General features: G+C 45.3%; 1 protein-coding gene across 1 annotated transcript; it reads left to right on the plus strand.

Annotated features, from left to right (window-relative positions):
* Nucleotides 1-4,774: 4,774 nt before the first annotated feature.
* LOC138652024 (arylacetamide deacetylase-like 4) lies at nucleotides 4,775-17,422 on the plus strand. The gene is made up of 4 exons (XM_069742720.1): nucleotides 4,775-5,217; nucleotides 11,693-11,918; nucleotides 12,119-12,182; nucleotides 16,173-17,422. Exons 1-4 carry the CDS (start codon nucleotides 4,786-4,788, stop codon nucleotides 16,942-16,944), a joined length of 1,494 nt encoding a protein of 497 aa, XP_069598821.1. The 5' UTR covers nucleotides 4,775-4,785; the 3' UTR covers nucleotides 16,945-17,422.
* Nucleotides 17,423-17,562: the final 140 nt, after the last annotated feature.

The following is a 17,562-nucleotide window of genomic DNA, read 5'->3' on the forward strand; positions in this document are numbered from 1 at the left end:
AAGTAAAAGGTAGAGAGACTGCAACCTTGTGTCCTCATTCTTCACTGCGCCTCTCACCATCCACCATCTACACACTTGGAAGCCCTGGTGACATACTTCACCTGTGGGAAGGTTTACCATCTAGCTGCCATAACATCACCCAAGCGGACCCCCTTAAACCAGCGTCGGTCACCCTGACCGAATACCACAGGTGGCGTCACGAACATTCCCTTTAAAGATCTTTCCCTTCAACACGGTCGTCCCAAGGGCCACGGACCAGGTCAGCCACGTGACATCCCCCCGTGAACCGAAGGACCCGATAACAAGTACCCTGCTGCCCTCGGGGGCGCTCCATGATACACTCAGCAACCTTTCAAGGAGCCAGGTCTGAGTTGTCTTCTCTAGTTTTACCTTCAGGGTCTATGCAGATGGCGCTGGAACCGCTAGGACCTGCTTTACTGGATAATATAGTCTGTACCGGAAGTGGGGTTTTTGCAGTTTTTTCATAGTTAGATCCTTTACCCCCGTGCTTGCGCAGTGTGTATTGTAAAGCCACGCTTGCGCTGTGTGTATCGTCAAGCCGTGCTCGTGCAGTCTTGCATTGTGAACCGGGCATGCGCAGTGTGTATCGTGAAGCATCATTTGCGCATGTGCATCATCAAACCGCGCTTGCGCAGTGTGTATCGTGGAGCCACGCTTGCACAGTGTTGACCGCATGCAACATGACAAGTGTGTGTATTGACGCTGTGTGTAGTACCCAGCTTCACTGACTGTGCGAGCATGCACAGCTTGTCACGGTGCAAGTGCGGGGAGCCGCTCAAAACGGAGCATAGGCAGCTCCTTGAGCTGGCCGCTCAACTCTGCAACCGCTGCTCTCCACACAACACTGCACAAGCGCGGCTCTCAGCTAAACACTGCACAAGCGCGGCTCTCTGCTCAACACTGCACAAGCGCGTGCTCCGCTCAACACTGCACAAGTGCGACTCTCCGCTCAACACTGCACAAGCGCGGCTCTCCGCTCAACACTGCACAAGCATCGCTCTCCACTCAACACTGCACAAGCGCGGCTCTCCGCTCAAAAGTGCACAAGCACGGCTCTCAGCTCAACACTGCACAAACACGGCTCTCAGCTTAACACTGCACAAGCGCGGCTCTCAGCTCAACACTGCACAAGCGTGGCTCTCAGCTCAACACTGCACAAGCGCGGTTCTCCGCTCAACACTGCACAAGCACGGCTCTCAGCTCAACACTGCACAAGCACGGCTCTCAGCTCAACATTGCACAAGCGCGGCTCTCAGCTCAACACTGCACAAGCACGGCTCTCAGCTCAACACTGCACAAAGCACGGCTCTCAGCTCAACACTGCACAAGCGCAGCTCTCTGCTCAACACTGCACAAGCACGGCTCTCAGCTCAACACTGCACAAGCACGGCTCTCAGCTCAACACTGCACAGGCGCGGCTCTCCACTCAACACTGCACAAGCACGGCTCTCAGCTCAACACTGCACAAGCACGGCTCTCAGCTCAACACTGCACAAGCACGGCTCTCAGATCAACACTGCACAAGCGCGGCTCTCAGCTCAACACTGCACAAGCGCGGCTCTCAGCTCAACACTGCACAAGCACGGCTCTCAGCTCAGCACTGCACAAGCCCGGCTCTCAGCTCAACACTGCACAAGCGCGGCTCTCAGCTCAACACTGCACAAGCGCGGCTCTCAGCTCAACACTGCACAAGCGCGGTTCTCCGCTCAACACTGCACAAGCACGGCTCTGAGCTCAACACTGCACAAGCATGGCTCTCAGCTCAACACTGCACAAGCGCGGCTCTCAGCTCAACACTGCACAAAGCACGGCTCTCAGCTCAACACTGCACAAGCGCAGCTCTCTGCTCAACACTGCACAAGCACGGCTCTCAGCTCAACACTACACAAGCACGGCTCTCAGCTCAACAGTGCACAAGCGCGGCTCTCCGCTCAACACTGCACAAGCACGGCTCACAGCTCAACACTGCACAAGCGCGGCTCTCAGCTCAACACTGCACAAGCGCGGCTCTCAGCTCAACACTGCACAAGCACGGCTCTCAGCTCAACACTGCATAAGCGCGGCTCTCAGCTCAACACTGCACAAGCGCGGCTCTCAGCTCAACACTGCACAAGCACGGCTCTCAGCTCAACACTGCACAAGCGCGGCTCTCAGCTCAACAATGCACAAGCGCGGCTCTCAGCTCAACACTGCACAAGCACAGCTCTCAGCTCAACACTGCACAAGCCCGTCTCTCAGCTCAACACTGCACAAGCGCGGCTCTCAGCTCAACACTGCACAAGCGCGGCTCTCAGCTCAACACTGCACAAGCGCGGCTCTCCCCTCAACACTGCACAAGTGCAGCTCTCAGCTCAACACTGCACAAGCACGGCTTACAGCTCAACACTGCACAAGTGCAGCTCTCAGCTCAACACTGCACAAGTGCAGCTCTCAGCTCAACACTGCACAAGTGCAGCTCTCAGCACAACACTGCACAAGTGCAGCTCTCCACTCAACACTGCACAAGTGCAGCTCTCTACTCAACACCGCACAAGCACGGCTCACAGCTCAACACTGCACAAGTGCAGCTCTCTGCTCAACACTGCACAAGTGCAGCTCTCCGCTCAACACTGCACAAGTGCAGCTCTCAGCACAACACTGCACAAGTGCAGCTCTCCACTCAACACTGCACAAGTGCGGCTCTCCCCTCAACACTGCACAAGTGCGGCTCTCCCCTCAACACTGCACAAGTATGGCTCTCCGCTCTACTCTGCACAAGTGCGGCTCTCAGCTCAACACTGCACAAGTGCGGCTCTCCGCTCAACTGTGCACAAGCGTGGGATTTGAAAGCGAATTTGAGCGATGTTGGTGCCACCCCAAGAACATCATTCAAATTGCGTGGGCAGCGACAACTGTGACTGAATGACATGAAGCACACCCCTACGACTAAATGAGCAGGCATGATATAACTATATAACGTGCATTTTTCACATGATTAGACCACTGCTTTTAATGAAAAAAAATGTGTTAGTGATGCACATTGCATCACCAACAATGCACAGGGGACAGTTTACATGCTAAAATGGACATGACTGGTTCCCTTTAAGAACAGAGAGGATCTTTAATAGGATATAGACTGGCAATAAGTGCCACAATGAATATTACTGAATTGCCAGCGTGTGTTTAGTTATTCCAGTCCAGAAATGCTAGTGGTCACTACAGGTTATCCATTAATGTGGACTATGTCCTCATACGTCCAGAGCTTTCTTATCATCTCATCCTAAGCTTGAAGGTATATGCTGGAGAAAAAAAACAAAAAAAAAAAAGACAAAGCGCTACTGGGGTAATAATGCTTAAAAACAAAAACCCCACGAAAGATGGGCGGGTAGGAGCGCTCACCTGGGGAGGTTATGCTATGGCATCACTGATTTTAGGGCTTTTTCTCCAGCCTATGTGGGGTGCTGCAGGCGCTGGAGAGCCTGTCGGTACGAGGTATAGGGTATAGGTTTTCTGTTTAGTGTCGGTCATTCCTTATAGTCACGGGCACAGGTTTCTGTCAGGGCTCGTGCATACAGCTCAATATATCTGACGTCTGCTCTTCGTGGTATTCACAGATGACACTCGTACCCATGATATTCTGTGGAGCTTCGCACATGTCCATTTTTTTGTGCTTGGACCGAGGAAAAATTGGAGACGTCCGATTCTGATCCAAGTGTCAGATTAAAATTGGCAATGCCAGTCTATGGGATGTGAAAAGCATGGGACCGCGCTCGGATGACATCTGAGTGCAGTCCAATTTTCACAGACTGACAGAATGGAGAAGGTGGAGAAAGTTTTTTTTCTCCACCTCATTAAAAAACTGATGACACTCTGATCAAAACCCGAAAAAACTTGGCACTCTAGATGAATAACTATTATATGCAAAAGGTTTATTGATGTGCATCCATAAAGGCAAGTCGAACGTTTTCGGTCCACATGCGAACCTTCATCAGAACAAATATACTGGATGCAGCAAGACGTCCTGACCACGTAGGCGCACGTGTGATGCGACCGGAGTCGCTGGGTAAATGAGCGCCGATTTAGTTACAGCAGGGATTTTGCTCATTTTGTTTCGTGTAGGTTTTGTATGTTTTATGGCCAATGTGAACATGCGTTTATGTGCTGAATGTATACCAAGTCAAACCAAGCTCAATTTTTTTTTTTGCATTCTGTGTAATCCTGAGTGTGGGCTCCCTCTCCTGAGCTGGTGTCTACTGGTTGGGACCCAGTCCTTTTGTCTGCCCTTATTCACACTGAGGTCAACTCTGACACATGGTAAGGTTTTTAATATTTGCCAGCGTAGGACCGTCCCGATCAGAGTTAACTTGCTGTGGGATGGCTTTTATGCTATTTTTGATCAAACACAGTATTACTAAGAACCTTGTGTTATTTAAATGCACTTTTGCTTTTTACTTATTTAGTTACAGCAGGGTTTTTGCTCATTTTGTTTCTTGTAGGTTTTGTGTATTTTGTGGCCACTGTGAACATGCGTTTATGTGCTGCGTGTATACCAACTCAAACCAAGCTCAATTTATGTGGTTTTTTTTCTGTGTAAGTGTATTTGCACAATTTCATTATTTGCAGCAGAAAAATCTGAAAATCCTGATGTACTTGCAGGAAAAACACAGCATAAAATTCATGCATTTTTTTTTTACTCCTTTTTGATGCATCCATTAATATGTGTGAAATCTGCTGCAAAAACGCTGAAAGAATTGACACGCTCCAGATCGACATCACAAATGACCAATGTGTGCACGAGACTTCAGGAATCTCATTCGCTTCGCTGTTTGTAGCAAATCATTCAGGTTTTGTGACAAATCTGCAAATCTTGTAAGGAGGCTCCAATGGGCACGTGAAATTCCACCGTGCGCACAGCTCCTCCGTCCCCTCCAGGCCGCTGCCACTCCCTCACCTGCTGCAGAAGGAACAGAAGAGCAGGAAATCGACAAGTGTCAACTCAAAGTCAGTTGTGCCTGCGCTGAGCACCCGGCAGCAGCAGCCATGGGCCTCGCTCTGGCATTGGTGGCCATCACTGCCGGCATTTTCATTGCGCTATTCTTTTTATTGGTGGCCGGCATCATTTATTTTGAATTTGCCAATTCGGACATCCCACCAGGAGTTGCCAGTCCTGCCAAGCTTAGGATCATTCACTGCATCATGATTGGCATTGCGGTGGTGGTGAGTACCCAATATACATAATATATATAGAAAATATCGGAGGTGGAACTACAATTGTCAGCTTGACATCTGCCTGGACGGACGTATGGCCTAGTGCGCGGTTAGCGTTTGTGACATCTCTCGTCATACAGGAGCTCTCGGCGCAATATTGTTTTCCATACACAATTGCTCAGAGATTTCTATCCTAAAACTTCCCTAGCTTCATTATTCTGACTCTTTGCTTTTACACAGTCCTATACGTATTTAAAAGGGTTGTCCACAACTTTTATATTATACCTTATCGGTGAGGGTCCGATGCCTGGCACCACCTTCAGCAGCTGCCGGATGTGCGCGGAGCGGAGCTGCTGAGTTCCATATTGTTTAGTGACCGCCAGGTTCTAAACATCAGCTCCTGATCTGCCAGGGCTGATAGCAGCTGATTTATGGGGGGAGCCTGGTATGGGACCCCCTCCGATCAGATATTGATAACCTGTTCTAAGGATTGGTCATCATTATTAAAATAAAGAAAAAACCAGAAGGCGCTGCTTTATCATTTGAGATTAATTGCGGCAAATATAAGGACGAAACCACTCCTCTTCGTCCAAAATAATAATATATTTTTACTTTCCCCTTTATCATTATTAAAATACCCTTTTCAGTTTACTGAAACTACTCGGGATCTGTTATCACAGTTTTTTTTTCTTCAACGTGTATTTTTAAGCCAATTTGCTTCAAAATCCACTTCAAATAATCAAATACATTGATTTCAATGTGAATTTCACATTTCTGTTCCTATTGCAAGAGTTTGGTTTTTTTTCAACCAAGTTTTAAAAATCTCGCTGCTGGTAAAAAAAAAATTGACGTGTCACGTATTTAATGGGGATTCCTTCACAGTACCAACAAGTCAGGAACAAAAAAGTATCAAAAACCTCTTCAAATCTGCTTCAAAATCATGCTCATGTTCGAAAAGGTTACAAAAAACTGTGTCGAATAAGAAAAAAAAAAGTGTCAAAAAGCAAGTGGATTTCTCGTGAAAACCACATCAGACCTGTCAGGGTTTTTTTGCTTTTAAGCTCTATAGTTGGAGTGGATCTGCTCTAAAACAAAAATCACTAAAAATGCTGTAAATTGTTGTTTTTTTTATGGCAACTATATCACTAAAAGTTAAACTACAGGTATGAGTTTAAGGCACTGGCGGACGTAGGCGGAAGAGGCCCCTGTGCAAAAACGATATAAGGGTCCTTTGCCATCCAATATCTCATCATAATGCACGATGCCATATGTTTTAGAGATGGTAGTGGCCCCCTTACCTGCTGGGCCCCCGTGCACAAGTTGCACCAATGATATCTCGGCCCCTGGTTTAAGGGCTCGCTCACACTGGCGGGTAGCATCCAATGATTCACTCATGCGAGAGAATCGGATGCTATATGCAAATGACCCTCAGCTCAAACTCTGCTACGAGTGTGATCCGAGCGTCATTTGTACTCTGATCCGAGTCTCTTGCATGTAAGATCCCAGGTGCGGAGAAGATGGACAACTTAATTTCTCCATCTTCCCCATTCTGTGTGTCGGCATATATCAGACTGCACTCGGATAACATCTGAGTGCAGTCCGATGTTTTGCATGCACCCATCAATTTGCATGGATGTGTACCGTCCGATATACTCTGCTAATCGCAGCATGCTGTGATTTTTTTTTTTATACTACGGACCTAGTTGGCACTTGTCCATAGTATAACACTGGAGCGAGTGTTATATTGGAGAGCACTTGTCTGAGTTATACTCTGGCTACTTGCCAGTGTGAGCGTGCCCTTACTAGTGGCTAAGTCCCCTACATGCCTGTATAAGTGGATTAGATAGGAGTTTTGGGGTAACATACCCCCTTTTAATAGGAACTATGCATTGCTTCTCTTTTCTCCTGCAGTGGAGCTAGTGGGCTTTACCCGATTTCTAGGAGTACCAGAACTGGGGCATCCTGTGATCATCATAGTATTGTTGAACACCTTTTAAAAATGTGGTTGTCCAAGGCAGATAATCTTAAATAGTATGAAACGTCCGGTTTTGGTCAATGAGTTTAGGCCTCCAATGATGAGACGTGTCTGCCACTTGCATCTCCTTCTCAGGTATCCCCAAAAGTGAAGCTAATGGGGTAATCCAGGCTAAAATCAATGGGTCCCACCATTGTTGGAGGCACTCTGTCTGTATTAATAGTCAAAAGGTCTTAGCACAAAAGCCCTTTATCAATAAAGGGCCAAGTTCCCTCCAGGGCCGCACAGTTAGGGACCCTTAATAATGATATGTTTGGACCTGTCCTTATTATTAGCGTCGTCTTTATATTATTTACACTTGTACCAGTTTAGATTCAGGTTTTACGACACCAAACTAGAAAAACCTGTAGTGATAAGAAGAGAGGGAGCTGGTTTCATGATGGCAGGTGATAATTATCAGCAACGATATGGCTTCAGTGGGTGCAGAGGTGGCATCTACTCTTGAGCCCTGGTGTCATCCCATCAATCCAGGAGAGTAGCTAGGGGCTAGCTTGGACCAAGGGTGTAGCGAAGGGGGTGGTAACCCCATGGTGCTGGATTTCGGAGCCACATTTCACGGGCAGTATATTGAACCTTTTGCCCTGGGCGAAAAGTTCTTGCTTCAGTTCCGGCTTGAACTAATATATATTCTTGTGTCCTTCTGATCTTGGGTGCTGCGACTAGGACAGAAGTCAACACCAACAGGTTGTCTATTGGCATGATACTCGGGGACTGGACAGTTGCTGTTTTTTCTATGGTCACTCTTTCCGAAACTTTAACAAGTTCCAAAGATTCTAGATTATCACGTACCAGGGTGAAGGTCGAATGTAAATGCTAAATTTTCCCGTTGGTGTTTCCATTTTTATCTGCTGATACTGCTTAGTTACTATCAATGTGTAAAGCTAAAATATATAAGATAATACAAGTTTATCCATTAACACTATGTAATCACAGAAGAGTAAACTTCAACCCTATGGTTATAGATCCGAGAAGATTAAACACGCACTATACATAAAACAGCCAAAACAAGCTACCCCAAACCACAAGACACGAAATGGTCAGGTCAATCACAGGCGCCAATATTGTCTGTGAATTACTTTCATGTAAAAATGGTTGAAATAGTTAATTGCAGCAAAAAATCATCTTAGATTTCTGTCGTGGATTTACTGTAAAATCCATAGAGGATGCCTACATAGTGTGAAAATGGACGTAGGATGAATCAACTGCAAAAATGTTCAGAATTTGCTGCGGATTTTCCTTTTGTATCGCAATATGCTAGCACTATATAAGTAATCGTAATAAATAAATTAAGGGTGATCTCTACCAGGGAATTAAGTGATGTCAAGAATATTCCACCACTGCCATGGATAACAGCCGGAGGGGTGGCGCAGACACCATCACTTCCACTAGTTTGTCAAGGAGGACAGCGGGGGTTCACGCAGATCCCACTGCAGTCACCTTTTTGTCAAAGAGAAGGAACTCTGCTGCGGAAAGATGGAAGTGTCAGTTGTCTCTCTATAACTTTCTGTTTTAACTAGTTTCTCTCTTTCTCAGTTATAATTAGTTTCTCTCTTTCTCAGTTATAATTAGTTTCTCTCTTTCCCTGCCACAATTAATCCCTTATGTTCAATGTGAGGGTGAGATGTCTCCTCTACGGAGATGTCATATGGATTTTAGTTTCTCTCTATAACAAGTGCTTATTTCACGTTATGTGTGTATGGGGCTTGAAAATCTCATCGATATGTATTTTTCAGGTTGCCTAAGAATTTACAGACATAGTGGGCCTGATTCATTCAAGCTTGCATGCCAGAATTCTAGTGTAACAGCTTTGAAAAGTAATAAACGTATGGCAAAACTTGGAGTTGTCCCAAAAATTACCAACTTTTGGTATTTTCACACCAGTTTCTCCCAGCTACAACAAAATGGGTAAAGATGGGGTGCCACCACAAAACTTCATGACGAGGTGTGAAATCTCACTCCAGTCCCTTAGGTTAACTTTGTACTAGTGGGGGAAGGGCTTCTGCTACAGCCAGTTGTCTCACAGCCAGAGCAGAGCTGATCGGAAACTTGGGGGAAGAGGACAAAGGTCACATTTAGTACCCCCAAGCCATAATGCACTTCTCTCGGCCTTGCTCATCTAGTAAAATGCTGAAAGATAACCCTCTTATCTTTCAGCCTACTATACCATAACAGATTCCGGAACTGAACTTTGCACATTGTACATATATAAACTGAAAAAAAAATGAAGGTAAACATCTCCCCTGTATGTTTTACATAAGGATCTTGATATGGATTCGTCTCTATTGTTACTTTTGCAAGAATGAAAGGTGGGGAAATCCATGGTAATCATCTGCGGTGAGGATTACTTAATAGAACAATATAAATGAATGTGTCTTTAAAGGGAACCTGAAAGGTCGGATAACGCTACTAATCTGCAGATATAGGGTTAATCTGCGTATAAATAGTGTAAGGTGCCAAGCCACCTTACTGAAAACCCGGCTAATGGGAAAAATTAACTTTATTCCTCCCAAGAGCCGCCGGCTTTCATGCGTACAGGGATGCCATTGCAAGCACGCCCGACACTTTGAGTGACAGCTCGCAGTGGAGTGCCTCAGTCGGTTGTCAAAGTTCTAGGGGGTGTTTGCAGCAAGTCACGGGTTTTGGGCCGGCTATTGGTTTTCTTTAAACACCCCATTCACAAGTTTAAACAAAATTATGAAAGAAAATTAGAGCAATTTGTGGAATTTTACATTTGCTGCATTCTCATTCACAGCAGATTTTACCTTTGTAATATAGTTGGGGGGCAATCCGCAACTAACTCCACCAGTAGGGACAGTTTCCATCTCCTTCTCAGGTATTCCCAAAAGTGAAGCTCATTGGGTAATCCTGGCTAAAATCAATGGGTTCCACCATCATTGGAGGCATTCCGTCCACATCAGTAGTCAAAAGGTCTTAGCACAATAGCCCTTTATCAATAAAATTGTCCCATTGGATAGTTAAAGGGTCAAATAAATGAAGGTCTGCACAGTTAGGGACCTTCAATAATGACATGTTTGGACCTGCCCTTATTAGTGGCGTTGTCTATTAAATTATTTAAACTTGTACCAGTTTAGATTCAGGTTTTACGACAACAAACTTGAGAAACCTGTAGTGATAAGCAGAGAGGGAGCTGGTTTCATGATGGCAGGCGATAATTATCAGCAAAGATATGGCTCCAGTGGGTGCAGAGGTAGCATCTACTCTTGAGTCTTGGCATCATCCCATCAATCCAGGAGTGCAGCAGCTTGGACAAGGGGTGTAGCTAGGGGGGCGGCAACCCCATGGTGCTGGATATGGACCAGCCATGGTCTTCTAATTGGAATTCAGCAGAATCATATGTGCCTGACAGTAGACTCGCGGCTGCTCGGAACATCGCAGTCGATATTCAGTCCTTGAATTTCGATTGTGTGGCCTAATTTATGAAGATCTTGTTGAAGATTTGTCATAAATTTGTGACCAAATCTGGACCCTAATAATCTACTTCAAACTAGACATGGCAGCTGAGAATGCACCATACCCGGGATGAAGTCCTGTGATAGATAACAAATTGTGGCTAATGAGTTTAGATATCCATCTCACGTCTACTAATTAGCTTACCTTGTTCCATGCCATGAAACACAAAGGGATCAATTCATCAGAGCAATTTTGCCAGAATTCTGGCTTTGAAAAGTCACAAATTTTCTTGCAAAATTTTGGAGAATTTTGGCAGAGCTGGGGCAGGAAGTGGACGTGGTGGGGGAGTAATGTCTGTTAACGAATCAGGAGCGTCTGAATCCTACATTCCCCCGACTCAAGACCGCTAAGAAAATCACCGGTATTGATGATCGGGACCATAAACTCATAATAAGTGTGGTGTGAGGCATTTACGTCAGTTTTTTTGGTGCAAATTAACCAGGTGGAGAATCCGCGGGGCACATCATGGCAGAAGAATTCAGGAACATGAACGAGATAACCTAACCTGCCCTGTACTAGGCATGATTCAGGATATACATATGATATTCCTCAGGGTGATTCTGTAAAGTGTCCATCATGGCTGATACACCAGTCACATCTAATACTATATTCCATGTTCCTTTGAATTTGCACAACTGATTTAGACAACGCGGCGCCATGTTTTGGTGGCCCATGCCGGCTAATTTGGACTCATGATTTGCATGTTCTAGTAAGAGCTCCAGTCTATTTTTTAGGATATGTGCATAGTTTTTTGAAGAGGTCAAAGAAACGCTCCTTCTTTAGGACGTTTTTTATTTTCCTGAAGCTGTTTTTAAGAGCTTTTGAAGGTTTTTTTTGCGGCCTTCTGATTGGGGCAGTGCCTAGTTTGGAGCATTTTCTATCAGGAGCTGCGTCACATAAGTGACACGCACTTTCTTTTTTTCCTACACTTGGAACAAGTTATAAATGACATGGAATTTTACGTTTTGAATTTAACAGGGGAAGATCGCGCAGAACATGTTCATATGCAGCCAGCTTGACTTCACCCGTTTCATCAGAGATAAACTTCTGGCCAGAAGATTAGGAGAAGACCCCAAACTGCTTATTAAAAACCTGACGTTTGAAGGAATTCCGGTGAGAGTTTACCAGCCCAAGTCGCCATCTGCTGGAGGAAGAAAAGGCGTCCTGTTCTTTCATGGAGGAGGATGGATATTCGGGAGCATCGGTAAGCAAGTTCATGATAGAAACATTTCACGTATTAAATTTGATGAAACACCAAGATCAGCCGAGAAGAAACATGAGATTCCTAATATATGAGGATTAATATAACATTCTCTTAATCCAAAGCGCTGCAGAATACGTTGGCGATATATATAATCACGCCTAACATGATCCTTATCCTCTCCACGTTTCCTTTTTGCCCAGATTCCTATGATGTGTTATGTCGCTACATCTCAAAGGGAACAGAATCAGTGGTCGTCTCCGTTGGGTGAGTCGTTCATGATTACGAGATTTTCTTTAAATGACTTTTGACCGGTGAACTTTTTATCTTTATGTTCAACTTCATTCTATTATCAGTATGGAAAAAAGATAATATTCCTTGTCTCGGATCTCAAGGCCCTAGTCCAAGATTACAAAGTTCCCCTCGAAAACCGTACCATTGTTATTCATTGGCAGTGTCTGGTTTTGAAAAGCAGCCCAAGAGTTTGAAATAATAGCAAACCTTTCCTGTTATGTTATACAGCCCATCATATTAGAGCATATGATGCCCTATCAAAGCTTAAAGAGTAACTAAAATTTTTTTTATTTAATTATCCTCCAAAGTTATGAAGGTTTGTATTATACCTCATTACCTTATTTTGCTTCTTTCTCTCTCAAACACCAAGGTGCAGAGCTGTTTCAGTTCCCAATTTATGCTCCTTTAGAAGCTGCTTTTAACTGCTGCCTGACAAGATCAATACACTAGATTCAATAAGAAAAATAAAATCGGCTTACCAACAAATGGGAAAATGTGATCTTTGGCTTTAGGCCACGTTCACAGGTTCAGTATGTGGTCAGTATATTTTACATCAGTATTTGTAAGCCAAAACCAGGAGTGGGTGATAAATACAGAAGTGGTGCATATGTTTCTATTATACTTTTCCTCTGATTGTTCCCCTCCTGGTTTTGGCTTATAAATACTGATGTAAAATACTGACCAAATACTAAACATCTGAGTGTGGCCTTAAGGTACCGTCACATTTAGCGACGCTGCAGCGATCTAGACAACGATCCCGATCGCTGCAGCGTCGTTGTGTGGTCGCTGGAGAGCTGTCACACAGACAGCTCTCCAGCGACCAACTATGCGAAGTCCCCTGGTAACCAGGGTAAACATTGGGTTACTAAGCGCAGGGCCGCGCTTAGTAACCCGGTGTTTACTCTGGTTACCAGCGTAAATGTAAAAAAAAACAAACACTACATACTTACATTCCGGTGTCTGTCCCCCGGCGCTGTGCTTCTCTGCACTGACTGTAAGCGCCGGCCGTGAAGCAGAGCATAGCGGTGACGTCACCGCTGTGCTCTGCTTTCCGGTCGGCGCTTACACAGTGCAGAGAAGCACTGCGCCGGGGGACAGACACCGGAATGTAAGTATGTAGTGTTTTTTTTTTTTTTACATTTACGCTGGTAATTCAGCATGCCACAAAATATAATGCAACCCCTCAGCTATAACGCAGTCCCCACCATAGAAAATAATGTAGCACCCTCATAGGGTATAATGCAGCCCCCCTCATAGTATAATGCAGCCCACCACAGAATATAAAGCAGTCCCCCATAGAGTATACTGTAGCCCCCTCATAGGGCAAAATGCTGCCCCCCTAATATAGTATGATGTAGCCCCCCAGAATATAATGTAGTCCCGAGAGAATAATGCAGCCCCACCACAGTATATAATGCAGCCCCCCATAGAGTATACTGTAGTCCCCTCATATAGTATGATGTAGCCCCCAGAATATAATGTAGTCCCCTGAGAATAATGCAGTCCCTCACAGAATATAATGTAGCCCCCTCATAAAGTATAATGCAGCCCCTCTCCACTCTCATCATTGTTCTTATCATTGCCTTCTCCCCCACCACCCCTATCATTCTCCCCCACCAACCCATCACTGCGTCCTCCCCACCACCATCATTGTCCATTTCATCACCTCCATCATTGCCTCACCCCACCACCATCATTGCCCATCACTTCCATCATTGCCACCCCCCACCATCATTGCCCAGCAACTCCATCATTGTCTCCCCCACCGGCATCACTGCCCATCACCTCCATCAGTGCCCATCACTTCCATCATTGCCCATCACCTGCATCATGGCCTCCCCCACGACCCCTCTCTCACACACACACACACACACACACACACACAGCACCGCATCACTCTCTCACACTCACACACAAAGCACGGTACCACATACACAGGCACACAGCACAACTCACCTCCCCACAGCAGCAGCTCATCCCAGCAGCCTCTTCCTCGCCGACACGGCAGCTTTCTGTCTGAGACAGGAAGCCGGTTGCCGGGATGTGCTGCGCTGTGTGTCTGTGTGCATTTGTGTGTATGTGGTGCGGTGCTTTGTGCATGTGTGTATGTGGTGTGGTGGTGGGGCTTTACATGCGGGCAGTGTTAGCTGCAGCCTGCTGCTAACGCTGCCCGCTATTAAAGAGAAATGGTATTCACGCCTCTCCACGCCCATAGGGGCGTGGGGAAGCGTGAATATTCACTTTGCTTTAGCAGCGGGGACAGGATCCTGTCTCCAGCTGCTGCTACGCTGGCACAGGGAGGGCCCCCTTGACTCAGGGGCCCCTGGAGCAGTGGGGGCCCTGGGTAGCTGCTGGGCAGTATGCCAGCAGGTGTCAGTGCCTGGGCCCACCGGAAAATCCTCTGCTTCTCTGGTGGGGCAGACCAAGCCTGGATATATTACAGATTCCTTAGTCTGCATTTTTTACTGTGGTTTACCTGGATAAACCTGGCTAATGAACAATCATCGATCAGTAAAGGGTAAATAATCTGCGGTTATTTAAAACTGCCGGTCAATTTATGTGAAGAGACCTTAAGGTCCTGATTCATCATTTGTGTTCTTTTTAGAGTCACTTTCCTTCTTTAACTTGGGGTATTAGTTGCTGCTTTGGGCACACGCAACTCATGAATTTGACACAAAGTCAAAATAGGGCTTTCTTCCTGTCTTGAACTGTTTTTGCAGCCTTCTGCACACTTTAGCACCAAAAGTTTCAAAAATTACACCAAAAGTTTGGCATTTTCATGAACAGACCAGAGGGAGGACTGGAGTGAAATTACACTAAATTTTGCGATTTGTTTTGAAAAATCGCAATTTCATGAATCAGGTTCAAAGCATCTGAAATTACTAGACTCTGCAGAAAAAGAGGGAAAGAAAATTAAGCACAAACAAAACATGCTTAAAAAAGGCACAAATAGAATAATGATTTGGGTGCAAACAAGAAAAAAAAGGCACAAAGCTAGACAAAAAACGTAAGCGCGCAAAGGCAACGATGAATTGGGGCCTAAGTCTCTCTGCTTCTGACCCCCATACTCAGACAGGGAAAGTACCATACGCAGATTTTTTTAGTATAATGTACCAAACTTGTTGAGCAGCGGTTGAAAGGAGCTTCTAAAGGAGCATGAACTGGGTTTCAAACAGCACTGCAGCATAAAGTTTGCTAGAGAAGGATTCAAAATAAGAAAATGAAATATAACACAAAAATTCATAACTTTACAAAACCTGCTGGAAATTTAAATGATACAACATTTTTTAGCTACTCTTTAGTACAGGTATAGGAAAAATCTCTACAAGTGCACTTTAACATTGATGGCCTATCCTTAGAATAGGTCATAAATGTCTGATGGGAGGGTGTGCGACATCCGGCACCCCCGACAATCAGCTGTCCCTGGTTTGGATGACGGCCAGAACTGCTCAGTTACTGTGCACAGCACAGCTCCGTCGACTGTATGGTGGATGCTGCCAGGTACTGCACATCCCCCCCCTATTGATTTGGCTAGCAAACTGATGCACAGTACCCAGCTGTGGCCACTAGACAGTCAGCGGAGCTGTGCTGTGCAGCTCCGTAATAGAGCAATTCCAGAGGACGATGACACCGGGAACTGATCGACCATGGTGCCGAGTGTCGCACCCCCACCAATCAGACATTGATGACATATCCTAAGGATAGGCCATCAATCTTAAAGTACTGAACAACCCATTTAAGGGACCTCTTAGAACCTTAAAAAATCTGCCTCCATAGCTGGATGCTGACTTAGGCTCACACCCCTTGGACACTTTGTGTAAGAGACCTCTCAGTTGTCAATTCATCTATTAACATTTTAGTAACTGAAACTAACTGGACTGGTTTTTTGAAAACAAAGGAAAAATGAGAGGTGAAAAAATGTGTTGACATATAGGAATCTTATGTGTATGTTTGTTTGTTTAGGTACCGCCTGGCGCCAGAACATAAGTACCCTGCGGCATTTGATGATTGTCTAAAGGCCACAAGACATTTTTTGAAGACTGCAAAAGAATATGGTGTAGACCCATCATCTGTAATAATCAGTGGTGACAGTGCTGGGGGTAATCTCACTGCTGCCGTTTGCCAAGACCTTTTGGGCGCAGACCTTCCAAAGCCTCTTGCCCAGGTGCTGATATACCCATTGGTCCAAGGTATTGATTTCCACTTACCATCCTATACCCAAAACTGTGCAGTGCCCATTCTCTATCGGGAACGAGCTGTTTTCTACATGATAAACTATATTGAAGGCAACCTGCAAATGATGGAAGAAGTTATAGATGGAGACCATGTTCCTGTTGACTTGAAGTTGAAGTTCAAGAAGTGGTTGGGTCTTGATAATATTCCTGATGAGTTTAAGGTCCGGGGTATTAAGCATCCTCTGATGGCTTCACATTCTGAAGATGTCTACGAAGCCCACAAGCAACTGTTCGAGACACACTTCTCTCCATTGTTGGCCGAGGACTCTGTCTTCCGTCTTCTCCCCAAAGCTTACGTTCTAACATGTGAGTTTGACGTCTTGCGTGACGATGGAATCCTTTATAAGAAACGTCTGGAGGACAATGGAGTCCCGGTAACATGGTTTCATCTCAAAGATGGCTTCCATGGAATAGTTAGCTTTTTCGACAATGGAAAACTCACTTTTGAATCTGGAAAGTTGGCTGTCGATAATATTGTAAAGTTCATTAATGATGTTTGACATTTTGGTTTCACCCATCTGTTTTTTGATGACTTTTAGTACAATGGATGTTATTTCATGGAGCAATGGAAGCCAAAAGAAACAAAACTTGGAGCAATGGAAGCCAAAAAAAAAAACAAAACTATGTCCATTCCTTAAGGGAGTGAAGTCTTCCAAGAGCTACACATGGTGGCTCAGTGGGTAGCACTGCAGCCTTGCAGCACTGAGGTCCCGGGTTAAAATCCCACCAAGGACATCATCTGCAAGGAGTTTGCATGTTCTCCCCGTGTTTGCGTGGGTTTCCTCCAGGTTCTCCGGTTTCCTGCCACACTCCAAAGACATACTGATAAGGAATTTAGATTGTGATCCCCATTGGGGGCAGTGATGATAATGTCTGTAAAGTGCTGCTGAATAAAATAGCACTATATAAGCAAAGCATAATCATAATGAATAAATACATAAAAATGTGTAATAAAGTTAATTTAAATTAAATGGTTAATCATTGACTATCACTTTATTAGGTCCTTCTTGCACGTTTCAGATGTCTCCATTTAATCTCTTGACTCCCCTCCAGAAAGTGGATACATGGGGCCTGAGCAACGGGCCGCATGTACCACACACTGGTTGGATGAACTCAGC

Source organism: Ranitomeya imitator, chromosome 10 (assembly GCF_032444005.1).
Source record: "Ranitomeya imitator isolate aRanImi1 chromosome 10, aRanImi1.pri, whole genome shotgun sequence".
Lineage (NCBI taxonomy): Eukaryota > Metazoa > Chordata > Amphibia > Anura > Dendrobatidae > Ranitomeya > Ranitomeya imitator.

Bases quoted from the DNA above. Each gene is read 5' to 3' on its own strand.
- LOC138652024 (XM_069742720.1), top strand. From the start codon at position 4,786: ATGTGTGCACGAGACTTCAGGAATCTCATTCGCTTCGCTGTTTGTAGC. The intron at 11,919-12,118 runs GTAAGCAAGTTC...CTTTTTGCCCAG, and splicing joins ATGGATATTCGGGAGCATCG to ATTCCTATGATGTGTTATGT. The intron at 12,183-16,172 runs GTGAGTCGTTCA...TTGTTTGTTTAG, and splicing joins TCAGTGGTCGTCTCCGTTGG to GTACCGCCTGGCGCCAGAAC.